Consider the following 16896-nt stretch of genomic DNA (forward strand, 5'->3'; position numbering starts at 1 on the left):
CTCATTTGCCTTCTCGCTCGCACACTCTGCCGCGTTCAGTGCGCGAGCAACCCCTAGCGGAGGAGATGTAGAATATGAATGGAACATGTAAAATCTACATGTTAGATGTAGAATAGACATTGTATGTGTAGATGTAGATAACAAATGTAGCAAAAAAATGTAAAATGTAAAATTTTTTTTTTAATTCTAAAATTCTAAAAAATCATGCTAAAAAATGTATGTACTGACTGAGTACGGGTATAAGTAGAGTCGCGTCCCCAGAAGCGACTCACACGTTCCTTCTCGTTATTATTGAATTCATTAAACAGGCTGATATTTGTTTTTGAAAAAATTCTATGTCTATTAAGTACGGTTTTAATGGAGGTCTGTAAAGATTTATGTGAAATTGTTGGTTCACTAGATTTGGTCTAATAAATGACAATTCGGCTCCAGTGTCTATGAGGAATGTATGGATGTGATTTGGTAAGATTCAAGAGTATATAAGGAAGAGTTGAGTCGTGAGTTATATTATTTATGTAGCCCGTCTGTTCTTCGAGGCTTATTTGTAAAAAATTTGTGTCCTCATCAATATTATGTCGCTCTGCCATAACTTCTTCCGATTCATCCTAATCAACGTTATGTAATGTCTTGTTGTTTCTCAAATCCCTGCTATTGCTGTTATTACCTTTGTAGCGCTGATAGTTATTATTATATTCTTTTGGCATAATTGCCGAAACGTTCATATTGATTTTTGAGCGAAAATTCTTCCTATTATTTATTCTATCATTGTCATTAATTAATGGTGTCAGTAATAAGTCAGTATTAATGGTGTTCGATACTGTTCGATATGATGATCGTTCGTTATGTTTATTCCGTCCCCAATCTTGATTTTGTCTATTCTCCTGAAAAAAAAATCTCCCTCTCCTTTAGGGCCTTCTCTTATGCCTCTGTTATTGTTTCAGGTTGCATAGCCCTAACTGTGGACCCTAGTGGACCTTTAGGAAAATATTTAGACATGTGGTTGAAAATAATTCTTTTTTTGTTTTTACTAGAATCGGTTCTAATTCGTTGGTCTCGGTCAGTTTAAAAAATGCATAAAACCTTTTCATCGGCAATCCAACTTGACTGAGATTAGAGTGCATTAGAGTGCACTCGGCGCGTTTGTCAGAACAATGTAACATTAATGCAGATTTTATTTCATCCCAATTTAAAGTAGCTCCTGATGCAATGATAGCTTCGTTTGCCTTTCCTTTTAATTAGTTTCTGATTGCCCTTAGTAGTAGTTTTCCGTAAGGTGTTTTTTCGGTTCCTTTAATAAATGTTAATATTTCCTCAACATTAGTGATAAATTCACTTAGATCACTCTTATTACCATCATACGTTGGTAATTGTCGGATAGCATCCGGAATCCTCATGGATTGAAATATCTCGTCTGGGTTGGAAGCTACCGCAGGCTGATTACACTACTCGACAAAATTGAACTTTTTTTTTCTTCAAGGATCCAAACCGACTTTTTCTGATAGATATGGGGCTTTAAAATTTTTTTTTATAGAATTATGGTTTTTTTCTATGGCAGAACTTTTTTTTGAAGAATTTTTGAAGTCTGGTTTTTTTTTTTAGCTTTTTTCAGAGGTAGCGCTTGTTTTTTTCGTATTTTTTCATTATAATTTTTTTTCGACTTTTCCTGAGTTTTTAAAGTCAAAATTTTGTGAAAAATACCCCACAAAAATCATCTATTTTGCATTTCAATGCTTTATAATTCCCAGACGGTAAGCTGAAATCACAAAGTGTTTGGGCTTAGCTTCTAGCTGTTTTAACTATCTTTTCAAAATAGCAACCAGACGTAAGATACTAGAGTTATGTGAAAAAAACAAGCGCTACCTCTGAAAAAAGCTTAAAAAAAATTACAGACTTCAAAAATTCTTTTAAAAAAAGTTCTGCCATAGAAAAAAAAAATATCATCAAACCATTTCTAAGCCCCAAATCTTTAAGAAAAAGTTCGTTTTGTTCCTTGAGGAAAAATCGTGTTGACTAGTGTTATCAGTCTCGGATTCCGTGGTAGAAGATTGTTTCCGAGATTGGTTCTAATTCTTGAATAAAACTTAAGTCTATTTTGGTTGGACTTCGATTGTCGTTCTAGTTGGTTTGACCTGATATATTTCTTAACATCTAACCTAGTCGTTCGTTAGTTTAAATTTGATTTTTCTTTTGTTTGAATTAGATTTGATAATTTATCTTAAAATATATTTCAAGTCTTGTTTTTCTTTAATTTTGGTGTAGTATTAAAAATTATTTATATCTCTTCTTGGTTATGTTACTTGTTTAAGTGTATTTTTGTCTAAAAATGGCTGTTTGTCGTGTTCTCTTTGTGTACTTAATATTAGTAGTTTTAAAACTTAGTTTTGTGTCTGTAGGAGCTAATATATTCAATTTTTGTGTATGTTTTTAGATTCTATGTCCTGGAATACTGAAATGATTGAAATGCTAATTTTATTAGCAAACATCTTATTTATTTAAAAATTGTACTTGTTTTTTTTTATTTTGTTCTTGTGAGTGTGTTTTGCTGGAAATATGTATAATTTTCTTGCCGGTGGTGAAGTGATGAATGGTAAAGTGATTTTGGTCGGTCTGTATGGACTTCTTCGACTTTTAGAAATGACCTGACTGTTTTTTTTACGAGCTGTACCTGGAATTGATCATAGTATCAATTAAAGTTTTATTTTATTATTTTTATTTATTTTTTGTTTGCTGTTTATTTTATGTAGATAGTTTGTTTGCTTAATGGCAATTTATTTATAAGTGTGGATGTTGAACTTATTATATATATTTCTTAGCTCCAAGTACAATTTGTGGTACAGTTATGTTCTTAACTTATGTGTGTGATTTTCGTACGATGCGTGGCTGAATTACGACTGACTGTCTCTGACTCTCGACTTCGACTGATCTCCTTCTTTGCTCTCGGCTCTCTCAGAGCCGAAGGCTGCCTATACAGACGACGCGACGAAACTACGGCCGCTTCGTGTCTCTCTCGGTGCTCCATAACCTACAATCGGCTGTCCTGACGGACCATTCGCCTCGGATGGGTCTAGCCAAGGCTTCATATACTCTGAAACTGTAGAAGTCTTATAGGGTCCCTCAGTATCTCCAATCTTCTCGACTTCGTACCTTCCATGATTCTTTACCTTGGTAACTTTATACGGCCCTAGATACTTTCCTTTTAGTTTTAGCCCAGTACCATACTGAGTACGCTTTATAGCTACCAAGTCATTTTCCTTGTACTGTCTATCTATCTTCCTGTTTGAGTCAAAACTCTTCTTATTCTCCTGCTGTATCCGTGATATGTTCTCTAATACTTCCTCTCTAATCTTTTTACGCTCTTTATCAAACTCTTCTATTAGCGATTGTTCTAATATTTCTTTTATGTTCGGATCAATAGGTATGCGCATGTCTAATCCAGTTAATATCTTAAATGGCGTTGTCTTGGTACTTCGTGGCTCAACACTGTTGATCATCTGCTGTACCTTTCCTAAGTGTTTGTACCAACTCCCAGAACTACCCTGACACAATTTCGACAACATAGGAATCACTATCTTGTGCATCCTTTCAACTTGCCCATTTCCTCTTGGAACTCCTGTGGCGATCATTAAATGCTGAATTTTCTGCCCCTCACAGTACTCACGGAACAAATTGGAAGTAAATGCTGCACCTCTATCCGTCACTATTCTGTTCGGATTACCAAAGTTAGTTGCCTGAACTTCTAAACACTTCACGACCTCTTCAACGCCTGTACTACGAGTACCATACAACCAAAAAAACTTGGAAGAACCATCAACGACTACCAGTACATAATTATACTGCTTTTTGGTCATTTCCATCGGTCCAACGTGATCAACGTGATAAGTTAATAGTGGCCTGTCGCCCTTGTCTATCGGTTGCAAATAACCTTCACGTTTCCCTGACTTTTCATTAACGATGATACATTGAACACAATTATTTACTACCTGCGATACTTTATCCTTCAATTTTCGAATATAATACGACTCTTCGATTATATCCTGTGTCTTTTTGGCTGAAAAATGCCCTTGGTTATGAGCTATCGATATAATCTCTTTTTCCATTAGAGCTGGCACTACAATAAGCTCCCTGTCTGGATCCTTAAACAAAATCTGATTCTGAATATAATAATCCTCATATTCTTTGTCCTCAACAATACCTTTAACAGCCTTCACCCAATCATCGGTTAGCTGAGCTTCTTTGAGACGATGACTAATGCTTTCTTCCAACATAAAACAAGCTACACGACTAAACGCGTCAACGTGCCTCATCTTCGTGCCTGAGCGATGTTCAATAACATAATTGAAATCTTGCAGGTACATGGCCCAACGTGCTACTCTCAAAGGAACATCTTTCTTTTTTATCGTCATTGTAAACGCATTACAGTCTGTGACGATTTTGAACTGTATACCCAAAACATATACACGCCATTTTACTAACGCTTCGATAATTGCCAGAACCTCGAGATCATACGAAGGATATTTTTCTTCACACGGCTTAGTCCTACGACTCATGTACTGAACAGGATGGAATTGGCCGTCTTCCAAACTCTTTTGCAATAACACGGCTCCGTATCCCCATTTTGAAGCATCAGTGTGGATTTCTGTCTCCAATTTCGGGTTGTACATTTCTAAAACAGGCCTACTAGTCAATGCTAACTTTAGTTGTCCAAACGCAACTTGATGGATCTCCTTAAACTCAAATTTAACATCCTTCCTCAACAGATCTGTCAACGGCATGGTGATGCGTACTCCGATGTACTTGGCTTTATAATCTTCTGAGCCAACCACTCTTCCACTTGCTTATCTACGATTTCTTGGTCACACATCGCTAAACGTCTTGGATGCTGAAAAACTGGAATCTCATCCGCTAATATGATTTTCATTTTGACAGGTGCATCAACATTCCTCTGAGGCTGGTACTCTTTGACCATACTCATAACTGATCTGGCATCTGACTCACTGAGATGCGATACGTCCACTGAGAACTCCTTCTCAACTTCATCAATACTTGACATGCAAATGCCTCCAAACTCATCAAACAATTCCTCACATGACGACGATTCTACATTATTTGGTTTCTGATCCTTTTCCTCAATAAAAACTCTACGAACAAACTTTGTTCCTGCCTTAGAAACTTGCATATCAACATGATCAAGAATAGTCCTTCCTAAAATGGCTTCAAAACCAATATCCTCGTCAGGTATGACATGAAATTCCACCTCCATTTCAATCTCATCCACTTTCACTGGTATCGAAAAGCTACCGAAAGTCACAACTTGACTATCTCCAATACCTGTTAAACATTTCTCGCGGCCGATCAGTTTAACATTTCCGAATTTCAAGAATACACCTCTACGAATTAAACACAAATCTGCTCCCGTGTCAATTAAACCTTGGAATACAAATGTAGCATACTTTACATTCTTTAATTCTAAACCTGATGGAGTGAAAATACCTGTCGGCTTGGCGACGACTTCCTTATCTCGAATTATGTTCGTATTCATCCTCCTTTCTTGTCCGGTTTCGACCTTAACTTCACAATTAGCAGCACGGTGTCCTGGCTTACCACACTTAAAACAACAAAAATCATTTTTGGGACAGTCTTTCCTTAAATGCGATTTTTCCCCACACTTAAAGCATTTCTTGAAATTCTCTGCTATCGAATCTTTCGCCGAACTCTCAATTTTGATACCCTGCAACCAATTCTTGCTTACTGGCTTGATTTCTGGTATACGTCAATCTGAAATTTAAGCTCCTTTATGTTTCTAGCTTGGTACAGCATTGCCTTATTTGTCCTTGCGTCTGGGATACCATCCACAAAATATTCGATCAAGCTAGAATCATCTAGTTTAATTGGCTTGGCTATCTCCATTAACGCGTACAAAAACTCATGCAACGACTCTCCCTTTTTCTGCTGACGCTTCTGCAACATCCTATGTACTTCCACTGACGATAGTTTTACACTAAACTCTTCCAACAGAGCTGCCTTCAACGAACTCCAATCACGAATATCACGCAAACTACGAGAAAACGATTTTGCGGCACCAGCCAACAACTGCTTGGCATATATGAATATTTGTAATTGACTCCACTGAACAGTAGATGCGCATTCCTCCAATTCCTCTATCCATTGATTAATGTCGGGGTTATTAGAACCAGAAAATTTTGACACGCTACCTTCCACGTCTTTCAGCGTAAACCATGATATATTCTCTAACTGTCGTGCACCTCGTTGGACTGCCACGGTATCGTCGATTGCTGTAACTACAGATTCATCATCTGAACCTTCATTTTCATCTTCCTCAACTTGGTAACCGAAATGAACTAACAGTCTATCTTGCAAATCGCGTTTCCGACCCGTCGTCTGTAACGCAAGCTCTCTCAACTTAACTCGCAAATCTGCGACTCTCAGTGTCATAATCTCTTCAACTTGCATCGTGACGATTTAAATACAATTTGATTAATATTAGCTTATATCTAAGAAATTTAGTTAAATCAAACAATATAAATCAAAGAATATAATATATAAATCAAATAATTAAGGTCTTAACGTTGGCCAGTTAAAAATCTTCTATGTAAACACAGCTTCGCCTTTACAGCCTCTGTTAACGATCGCTTCTCTGTTAACACTCACCTCCCCTTACTATGGCTTTACCCTTGTTTCGCTCGTAGAACTTTCCAGACTCCAAATACGACGCACACACACTACCACATCCAGATCTCGCTTGACTGTCGATGTTGCTTTGGTCGTCCTCTCTTTGTTGCCTTGCTTCTGCTCACGAATATAAGCGCGCTCGGATGGTCGTCTCTTCGCCGCTTGCCTTTCGTAGCTCACGCCTCTCCTAGACGCAATGCACAACAACAACCAATGTTCTTTGATTTTTGCTGTGTCCTCTGCCGTCTCTCGTCGCTTTGTCGCTTCTGCTCTCGTTGGAACGAACGCGCTCAGATTGTCGTCTCTGTGCCGCTTGTCTCCCTGTAGCTCTAGCGTCCTCTTCCGTTTCTCGTCGCTTTGTCGCTTCTGCTTTCGTTGGAACGAACGCGCTCAGATTGTCGTCTCTGTGACGCTTGTCTCCCTGTAGCTCTAGCGTCCTCTTCCGTTTCTCGTCGCTTTGTCGCTTCTGCTTTCGTTGGAACGAACGCGCTCAGATTGTCGTCTCTGTGCCGCTTGTCTCCCTGTAGCTCTAGCGTCCTTTGCTGTTTCTCGTCGCTTTGTCGCTTCTGCTTTCGTTGGAACGAACGCGCTCAGATTGTCGTCTCTGTGCCGCTTGTCTCCCTGTAGCTCTAGCGTCCTTTGCTGTTTCTCGTCGCTTTGTCGCTTCTGCTTTCGTTGGAACGAACGCGCTCAGATTGTCGTCTCTGTGCCACTTGTCTCCCTGTAGCTCTAGCGTCCTCTGCCGTTTCTCGTCGCTTTGTCGCTTCTCGTGCCCTTGAACATCTGCATACACTCTTGCGTTTTTCTTTCCGACAATTGTGGTGTTGTCTCTCTCGAACTTGTACGCCAGACTCCGCTTCAATTTCGCACAGCGACCGATTTCCAGTGCACACAGTCTCGTGTTCGCCAAATTGCTCCAAAAACACACACAAGCCACAGATTTAGATGTAGTCTTGGGCTTATTTCCCGGACGAGCCCCCAATTTGTAGATATTTTGTTTGCTTAATGGCAATTTATTTATAAGTGTGGATATTGAACTTATTATATATATTTCTTAGCTCCAAGTACAATTTGTGGTACAGTTATGTTCTTAACTTATGTGTGTGATTTTCGTACGATGCGTGGCTGAATTACGACTGACTGTCTCTGACTCTCGACTTCGACTGATCTCCTTCTTTGCTCTCGGCTCTCTCAGAGCCGAAGGCTGCCTATACAGACGACGCGACGAAACTACGGCCGCTTCGTGTCTCTCTCGGTCCTCCATAACCTACATTTATGTACAGCTGTGTTCAATGAAATAGTAGTGCCGCACCTTATCAGTTTTACTCTTTTTGAGACATTTCCAGTTATCCAACTTGAACAAATGATACCTTTTTAAATAGACTGGATTGTTAGCCTTAGAAATCCGAAGAAATGTCCATACATTTGAATTCCATCTTCTTGTTTTACATGACATAAGCCGAATACCCATTAAATATGCTGTTCAATGAAATAGTAGTGTTTTTTTTAGAAAATTGAAAAAAAAACAACGAAACTCAAATAAAAACATATATTTCATTTTCTTCATGTTTCTTGAGCTTTAATATTTAGTTTTTTATCAATTTGGTTTTCATTGCGAACGTGCACCGGCCGGATATGGGTCATTGATCTCTTGCCAACGCTTCAATAGGATTTGAGCCAAATAATCCATTAACTACTTGCTAAAACTTGGCTCTGGTTCACGGATTTGCAAACGTCGATCTTTTCCGATAAAAATCAATTCCTAGCGAGCTTTTCTGGGTATTTTAAGTCATTATCCTGTTAAAATATCCTTTTAGCAGGAATTTTTCAGCTGTAATATGAATGTAATGTATTCTAAAGTATACCTTCATACACAGTTTCGTCCAAAACCATACTATACTAAAACGCCAGGCTAGAAAGTACTAGCTTATATGAGCTGGGCCCCATAAGGCTCAGCCTAGCATGCCCAATGCTATTTTTTTCATGATTTTAAGTGGTTATCGGATTTCTGTGAATGCCAAACATAATCTTTTGAGTTTATCTTACCATATAATACAACTTTACTATCATCAGTCAAAAGCATTTTTGTCACTGTGAACACAGGCCAAACCACATGCGATTTTCCAAACTGATGTCGTGCACCCATGTACTCTCAGATCCAAACGCGGAACTTTCTGGGACTTCTTGCATTCAAATAATGTATAATAGACCTCTAAGAACTGTCGCATCACTGACAGAGCGATTTACAATTTTCATAATTTTTGAGGATATTAAAGGCCTGGCCTTCGACCATCGCCGACCATCCTCTAAAAAATGTTTTTTTCGCATACAAAATCGATTTCCAGTCTACTTCTTTTAGTTCATTGGATTAAATACAATATTGAGAGTGCATACAACTTATTTTTCAATGCCATTATACCTCCTGCCTTAAGTTTTTAGCCTAACTCTTAGGTATCCTCTTCTGGACCGAGCAATGATTTCTTCAACGCTTCAAAATCAAAAGTTCCGTTACGTCCAAAACTTTCTTTCATCAAATTATTCGATATATAAATTGAGCTTGCGGATGGTGGCTTATTTAAATTAATTTGCTTTGTTCTTTAATTTTTAAAAATTAATTAAACCCAGCACTACTATTTCATTGAACAGTAGATATCATGGGTAGTTGTCTAAAGTCATGAAAAACAAGAAGATGGAATGCAAATGTATAAGGGGTTTCTTAGAGTTTCTAATGCTTACATTCCAGGCTTTCCGTAAAGGTATCACTTGTTCAATTTGAAAGACGTGAACTATTTAAAAAAGAGTTTTGAAAGTAGTGAGGTACGGCACTACTATTTCATTGAACACAACTGTATATATATATATTTTTTTTTTTTTATGTTTTAAATATTATCAACCATCTCCAAAGTTCCCTACAACCAAAAAAACCAAACCGCAACATGTTTCTCTGTTCGGGTCTAAGCACACAAAAGTGACCAGTTCGTATGAGCGAATGCTCAAACTTGTCTAGCGTGTTGGATTATTCCACAGTACACTCACTGACCACTTCGAACAACTTCAGTCGTTCGCGTCGAGCGTGTTGCATAGATGGCAGACCAACAAAGTTTTTCCCGCGTCGCTGTTGCATATAGGATTGCAGAACCGAACAAATTTTTTTTTTTTTTTGCTTTCTTTATATATATAGTTTTAGTTTCTTCTTTTAACGAAGTTACATTTATTTGTAATATTTTGATATATACTTGTATATGTATTTATGTACATACCTGTGTAGGTTTTAATTAATATAAATGCAACTAAATTACCACAATGGGGTTACAATGACCGACGTTTGGCAAAGGAACTCTAGATAGTGATTCGTTTTCCGTGCCTCCGTGGTTTGTCTTTTTGTCGGAATTTTAATTGTATTTTCAAATTCTGGACTAGGTTTCTGATACTTTTGTATGTATTCACTCTTTAATTTGCACCAAGCTACGGTTTAAATGGGATATTTTCGTGAAGGTCTTAATCCTTTAAACTCTTGAACGCAAATGATTTACAAGCCTTTCAACATGACCTTTTCTAGTAGAAAATGAACTGCGCTCTTCCGAGCCGAATATTTCTTTCTCGCTTACACTCACTAAATGAGCAGGGCTATAGAATAGGGGTGGTTTTATATAAAAGCACCCGGATGTGCGATTCGCGAGTCAGATGTTTCCTTCTCGTTCACACTCACTCAACGATCATAGCAATAGGACAGAGATGGAAAAGAAGTTATGAAAAATCAAATAAAAAGAAAGGAAAAATAGGTACCAGGTCTTCACGAAAAACCAAAGGATTTGGAACCAGGGTTTCACGAAAAAGTACCTTTGGCAAATGTGTATGAATTTTGTTTTTGTTATAACTTCACTTCACCATCCATTCCTATAGGAATTCATGCATCATGCACGTTCATAATTTTTTGTTTTTTATGTTTATATGTACTTATGTGTATTTTTATATAACTTATTTTAAAATTTTCTTAATCCATGCTGTTATACTTTGGTTCTTCCTTCTGACAGAAGGTCCCATTTTTCTGTCAGAAGGCCTCTTCGGCTGTGCCAGTTATGTATCCAGACGGATTTATGGGAGCGTAATTATTACCGTTATTTGCTATGGCAAATAACACTACTCGACAAAATCGAACTTTTTTTTCCTCAAGGATCCAAACCGACTTTTTCTGATAGATATGGGGCTTTAAAATTTTTTAAAGAATTATGGTTTTTTTTCTATGGCAGAACTTTTTTTTGAAGAATTTTTGAAGTTTGGTATTTTTTTTTAAGCTTTTTTCAGTGGTAGCGCTTGTTTTTTTCACATAACTCTAGTATCTTACGTCTGGTTGTAAAGAACTTAGCAATTTTGAAAAGATAATTAAAACAGCTAGAAGTTGAGCCCAAACACTTTGTGATTTCAGCTTACCGTCTGGGAAATATAAAGCAGTGAAATGCAAAAATTATGATTTATGTGCGGTATTTTTTTCGAAATTTTGACTTTAAAAACTCAGGAAAAGTGGAAAAAAATATATTTTTTTTTGGCAAACATTTCTAGTTTTAGATAGACGTATTAATTACGCGTCGTTGAAGGTATTGAATGTTCATTAAAATCTATGAAGAGACAGTGGAGCTTAAATTCGTTAAACGGGCCGAACTGTCAACTGGGAAGAAAGCAAACGAAAAGGGGTTGAATTTTTGGTACCTTAACGTGATCCTTTGGCATTGGACCAGCAACGTACCGTACGGTATTTTTCAGGTTAAATGAGTTTTGAGTCGCTTTGGTTAAATGGCTGCAACTTGGCCGTTTATCCATCGATTCTTCCAAACGATACCTTCAACGACGCCCAATTAATGCGTCTATCTAAAACTAGAAATGTTTGCCAGGAAATATTGCAAAGTACTGCAAGGTTCTTTTCAACCAGATATAAGATACTTAAGTTATTTGAATAATAGAAGCACTACCATTGAAAAAATCATTAAAAAATACCATATTTGAAAAATTCTTTAAAAAAACTAGACCATAAAAAAAACATAGTACAATAAAAATTTTTAAGTCCCGATATCTATCAGAAAAGTCATTTTGGTCCACAGCGGGAAGAAAAAGTTCAATTTTGTCGAGTAGCTATCTTTAAAAAAAAACGAGAATTAACGTGCGAGTCGCTTCTGGGGACGCGACTCTACTTATACCCGTACTCAGTCAGCATATAAATTTTTGAGCTTATGATTTTTTAGAATTTTATGATAAAAAAAAATAATTTTACATTTTACATTTCTTTGCTACATCTGTTATCTACATTTACATATATTATGTATCTAACATGTCGATTATACATGTACCATTTATATTCTACATCTCCTCCGCTAGGGGTTGCTCGCGCACTGAACGCGGCAGAGTGTGCGAGCGAGATGGAAAATGAGTTGTGTTGTCGTTGGCTGAAGGGGGCAGGGGAAGCAACTGAAAATTAATTTCTTCATTCTGGCTATAATTATGATCCGATCTGCTTCAGATTCAGCAGTCTGGTAGATATGGGCATTCTCTACGATACTGCGTTTTTAGTTTTATCGTATCTTTAAAAATGTGCCTGCCACAGATTTTCGTTCTTTGTGGAGGCGGAAGGGGGCGGGGCGAAATTTTGAAATACACTTGTGGCAGTGGGATATTACATGAGTCTGGAAACCAAATTTGGTTGCCCTAGCTCTTATAGTCTCTGAGATCTAGGCGCTCATCGAGACAGAAAGACAGACAGACAGACAGACAGACAGATATGGCTATATCGACTCGGCTATTGATTCTGATCAAGAATATATATACTTTACGGGGTCGGAAACGTTTCCTTCTCTACGTTACACACATCCACTTTTACCACAAATCTAATATACCCCTTAAATCTTTTTTGAGTACGGGTATAACAAACATTTAAAAAGCATGCAATTTTGTGCACGCGTTGCAGAGATAGCCGCTTAGACACAGATTTTTGTTCTAGAAAGTTATAGTATAGATATAGGATGTCTGTTTTGAAATATTTATGATTTATTTTAATTTTTTATTACCGTAGTCATTTGATGGGAACAATTTGGGTAATACCAAAGACTATATAATATTGAATTGTATTGTATTGTATAGTCTTTGGTAATACTCTCTCATACAAAATCAAGGTACCTGGGCCGTTCCACGTTGAGACTTTCAGTAATGTCCAATGATTAGTTGCTTGATGGTGGGCGACTCCAAATCCAAGATGTGTCCAGAACGTGATAACGTGGTAACGTAGCCGGTACTAAGTCATGCTATTGATGCTTATCAAGAATATATATACTTTATGAGGTCGGAAACGTTTCCTTCTCTGCGTTACACACATCCACTTTTACCACAAATCTAATATACCCCTTAACTATCTCTTAAAAATTCATAATTTAAACAATGTGAACCTTTAATGTAAGGAGAATAAGTTGATTTGATTCTTGTGTTTGTTTGGAACTAGCGCTGATTAATTGATAGATTTAAAAATGTTTACAATTTGGATCAAATTTTCAATAGTGTTATTTTCCTTATAGACTGATGAATTCCCTGTCAGCGAAAAAGTGGCTCTTCAACTAGCAGGACTGCAAGCTCAAGTGTCATTAGGAGATCCTTCGAATCAGCCAAAGCCAGAATATTATTCCGACATCAATAACTTTTTACCATGTCGAATATCAAAGACTAGGGAGCAACAATTCTGGATTCCAATTCTAGCTCAAGCTCATAGACAATACGGATCATCAAGAAATGAATTAACTGCAAAAGTACTTTATTTAAGTTGCGTAATGCAGTACCCGCTTTATGGCACAACAATGTATAGTGTTATTTACAAAGGATACTGGAGCTTTGTAAACAATATCATTCTTGGAGTAAACTGTGATGGAATAATGTTTATTCAGCCGGAAGACAAGTTTGTTATTTACCAATTTAAATACGTCGATATCGAATCAATTATGTTGGATCCCAGTGATAGTTTTATAACTATATCACTCAATCGCAATACTCACCAAACGGCCCAGCAATTTCGTAATGGAAGTTCTTTGATAGATTCGCAAAAATGTTTTGTTTTTGAGACGTTACAAAAAGACGAAATCGGCTCCCTAATTATTTCCTACTGTCCTTCTTTATCGAACTGGATATTAAATAATACCGACTGCACAAAAAAAAATAAAGGAACAACTCATGAAGATAGATCGAGGTTATATCAGAATGTTGTAATAAGTAGAAGGCAATTGATCGACATGAACATAGTTCGAAAGCCTCAAGAACTAGGCGGGTTTTTGAGAAACACGCTAAGACGTCTGTCAAAGCACAGGATTGAAAAATTGAGAACTGAGCAAAGAGATAACGTCCAAGATCATGGCGAAACATATAAAGGATTTTCACATTCGTTTTGGGCTTTTAGTAAACAACAAATTCCGTTTTGCTTAAGTTCACTTTCTGATCAAGATGAAACATCTATGGTCCAAATTTTCGATTCGATATTAACCTTTTCTGGACTCGGAACATCTGGTAAGTCTTAAAAAAATCACCCATTTACCCAATGACATATTCAAATTATCTACAAACGCTATGAAATAAATGCTGGCAAACAACACTGCAGTTTATTTTTTTAGTGTTACTCCTATTACAAGATGTGCCATGTATAGCTTCTTGTTATTGTACCCTTGCAGAGGTTTTTTGGCATTGACTTTGTATCTGGCAAGAAAGCATCCCACCCCATAAATTAAATATGTATATTCTTATGAAAAGCAACACGTGTTTATGAAGCCATGTCCGTGTCCGTACGCGTGTCTTTCCATCTATATGTTTGCATGCAAAGTATTCCATTCCTTCCGTCGAAGCTATAGGCTTTAGCAATACAGTATGTATAGATTAAATAAATATATGCTGATACGACAGCTCGTATTCCGCTTTGAGCGCTTTAAGTCTGTTAACTGCTAGTGTACTTGCACATACCCTTCTCCCTGATGCATATTTTCGTCGCAAATGCCACGAAAATCTCTAGAGATTTTGAATTTAAGTGATTAGATTAAATTTTTAGAACATTGATTTCGGATTTAACGCGCAATAATTATTATTGTGGCACAGAATTTTACATTTCTCAAAAAAAAGTTAAGGGGTATATTAGTTTTTTGGTAAAGTGGATGTTTGTAACGCAGAGAAGGAAACGTTTCCGACCTCATAAAGTATATATATTCTTGATCAGCATCAATAGCCGAGTCGATATAGCCATGTCTGTCTGTCCGTCCGTCCGTCCGTCTTGTTGAGCGCCTGGATCTCAGAGACTATAAGAGCTAGGGCAACCAAATTTGGTTTCCAGACTTATGTGATATCCCACTGCTACAAGTGCATTTCAAAATTTCTCCCCGCCCCCTTCCGCCCCACAAAAGACGAAAATCTGTAGCAGGCACATTTTTAAAGATACGATAAAACTAAAAAAGCAGTATCGTAGAGAATGACCATATCTACTATAAGAGCTAGAGAAACCAAATTTGGTTTCCAAACTCATGTGATATCACACTGCTACAAGTGTATTTCAAATTTTTCTGTTGGTTCCCCTCCCTTTCAGCGCTGCTGAAGCTACTGATTCTCTTTCTCGCTCGCACACTTTGGTGCGTTCAGTGCGCGAGCAATCCCTAGCGGAGGATATGTGGAACGTGTGAGTCGCTTCTGGGGACGCGATTCTACTTATACCCGTACTCATTCAGTATATACATTTTTGAGCTTATGATTTTTTAGAATAAAAAGGGGTAACATAAATGAAACAAAAATACAAGTCAATGACGAACAAAACTATCGATCAGCTGCGAAATACCTCGAAAATGAAAAAATGAATTACTACACCTACCAACTTAAAAGTAGCAAAGGATTACAAGTGGTTATCAAAGGAATCGAACCAACAGTCCCAATCAATGAGATAATAGATGGACTTAACGATAAGGGCTTCGAAGTCAAAATGGCTATGGACATAATAAATAGAATTAAAATTCCCCCGCCAATGTTCAAAGTAGAACTGACACCTGAAAGTATGCATATAAGTAAAAATGAAGTTCACCCAATATACAAGCTTCAATATCTACTGCACCGTAGGATCGCCGTTGAGGAACCACACAAACGAAATGGGCCGGTCCAATGCACAAATTGCCAGGAATATGGACACACGAAAACCTATTGCACTCTACGGGCAGTCTGCGTTGCCTGTGGTGATGTTCACCTCACTGAGGCCTGCCCTGTAAATAAGGAGGAAATGTAGCAACTGTGGGGGAAACCATACTGCCAACTATAGAGGTTGTCCTGTCTATAAAGAATTGAAAAATCGCCTAAACCCACAAATAACTGCAGCTCGAAACCCGGTCGTCTGACAAAACTTACCATATATACCATCAACTACGACTTCAGGAGTTTATTTTGCGTTAAGTTACAACAACGGGTAGTACGCCTCAGTCTCTAAGCCGACACTTAAACTAACCACAGCTGGAATAATGCAGCATCAGGCATCAAATCAGATCCCAGAAATCTCTGCCCAACATACCCCTGCTAATGCATCCCAATTGCCTAGTGAAATTGAGTCAATGCTGGTAACTATAACAAACACAATGGTAGCAATACAACAAACGATGCAGGATCTTATGCGCAACCAAAATCTCCACCTGGAGCTCCTAATCAAACAGAAATCTGTTTAAATGGCCTGTCTAAATATATGTTTCTGGAATGCAAATGGCATTTCGGAGCACAAATGCGAGCTCTTACAGTTCCTCGCTCAACACGACATTGACGCCATGCGACATTGACTCACCTAACAAATAAAAACTTTGTTCACCTCGATGGCTATAACTTCTATACGACAAATCATCCGGATGGTAAGGCACATGGAGGTAGTGGCGTTCTGATCAAGAATCGCATTAGGCATTATCCATTGCCTTCATTTGCTACACCTTATCTACAGGCAACATCAATTCATATTGAAATTCAGAGCGGCTACCTAAACCTAGCCGCAGTATACTGCCTATACCACCACGCTTCTGCATTTCCGAAACAGAATTTGTAACATTCTTCGACCTACTAGGTGACCGATTTATAGCAGCTGGTGACTACAATGCCAAGCACACCCATCGGGGATCAAGACTTATCAACCCGAAAGGAAGACAACTATATTACGCTATAATAACCCCACTAAACAAG

At 37.7% G+C, this 16896-nt stretch overlaps 1 protein-coding gene across 3 annotated transcripts in view; it reads left to right on the forward strand.

The window, feature by feature from the left end:
* Window positions 1–16896, forward strand: part of LOC111074873 (unconventional myosin-VIIa) — a 348050-nt gene that overhangs the window by 248557 nt on the left and 82597 nt on the right. For all 3 annotated transcript variants that reach the window (XM_041594218.1, XM_041594219.1, XM_041594220.1), the window contains one exon: window positions 13248–14223. In XM_041594218.1, the coding sequence (XP_041450152.1) occupies window positions 13248–14223 (976 nt within the window). The remainder of the gene's footprint in view (window positions 1–13247; window positions 14224–16896) is intronic.

Source organism: Drosophila obscura, unplaced genomic scaffold (assembly GCF_018151105.1).
Source record: "Drosophila obscura isolate BZ-5 IFL unplaced genomic scaffold, ASM1815110v1 contig_216, whole genome shotgun sequence".
NCBI lineage: Eukaryota > Metazoa > Arthropoda > Insecta > Diptera > Drosophilidae > Drosophila > Drosophila obscura.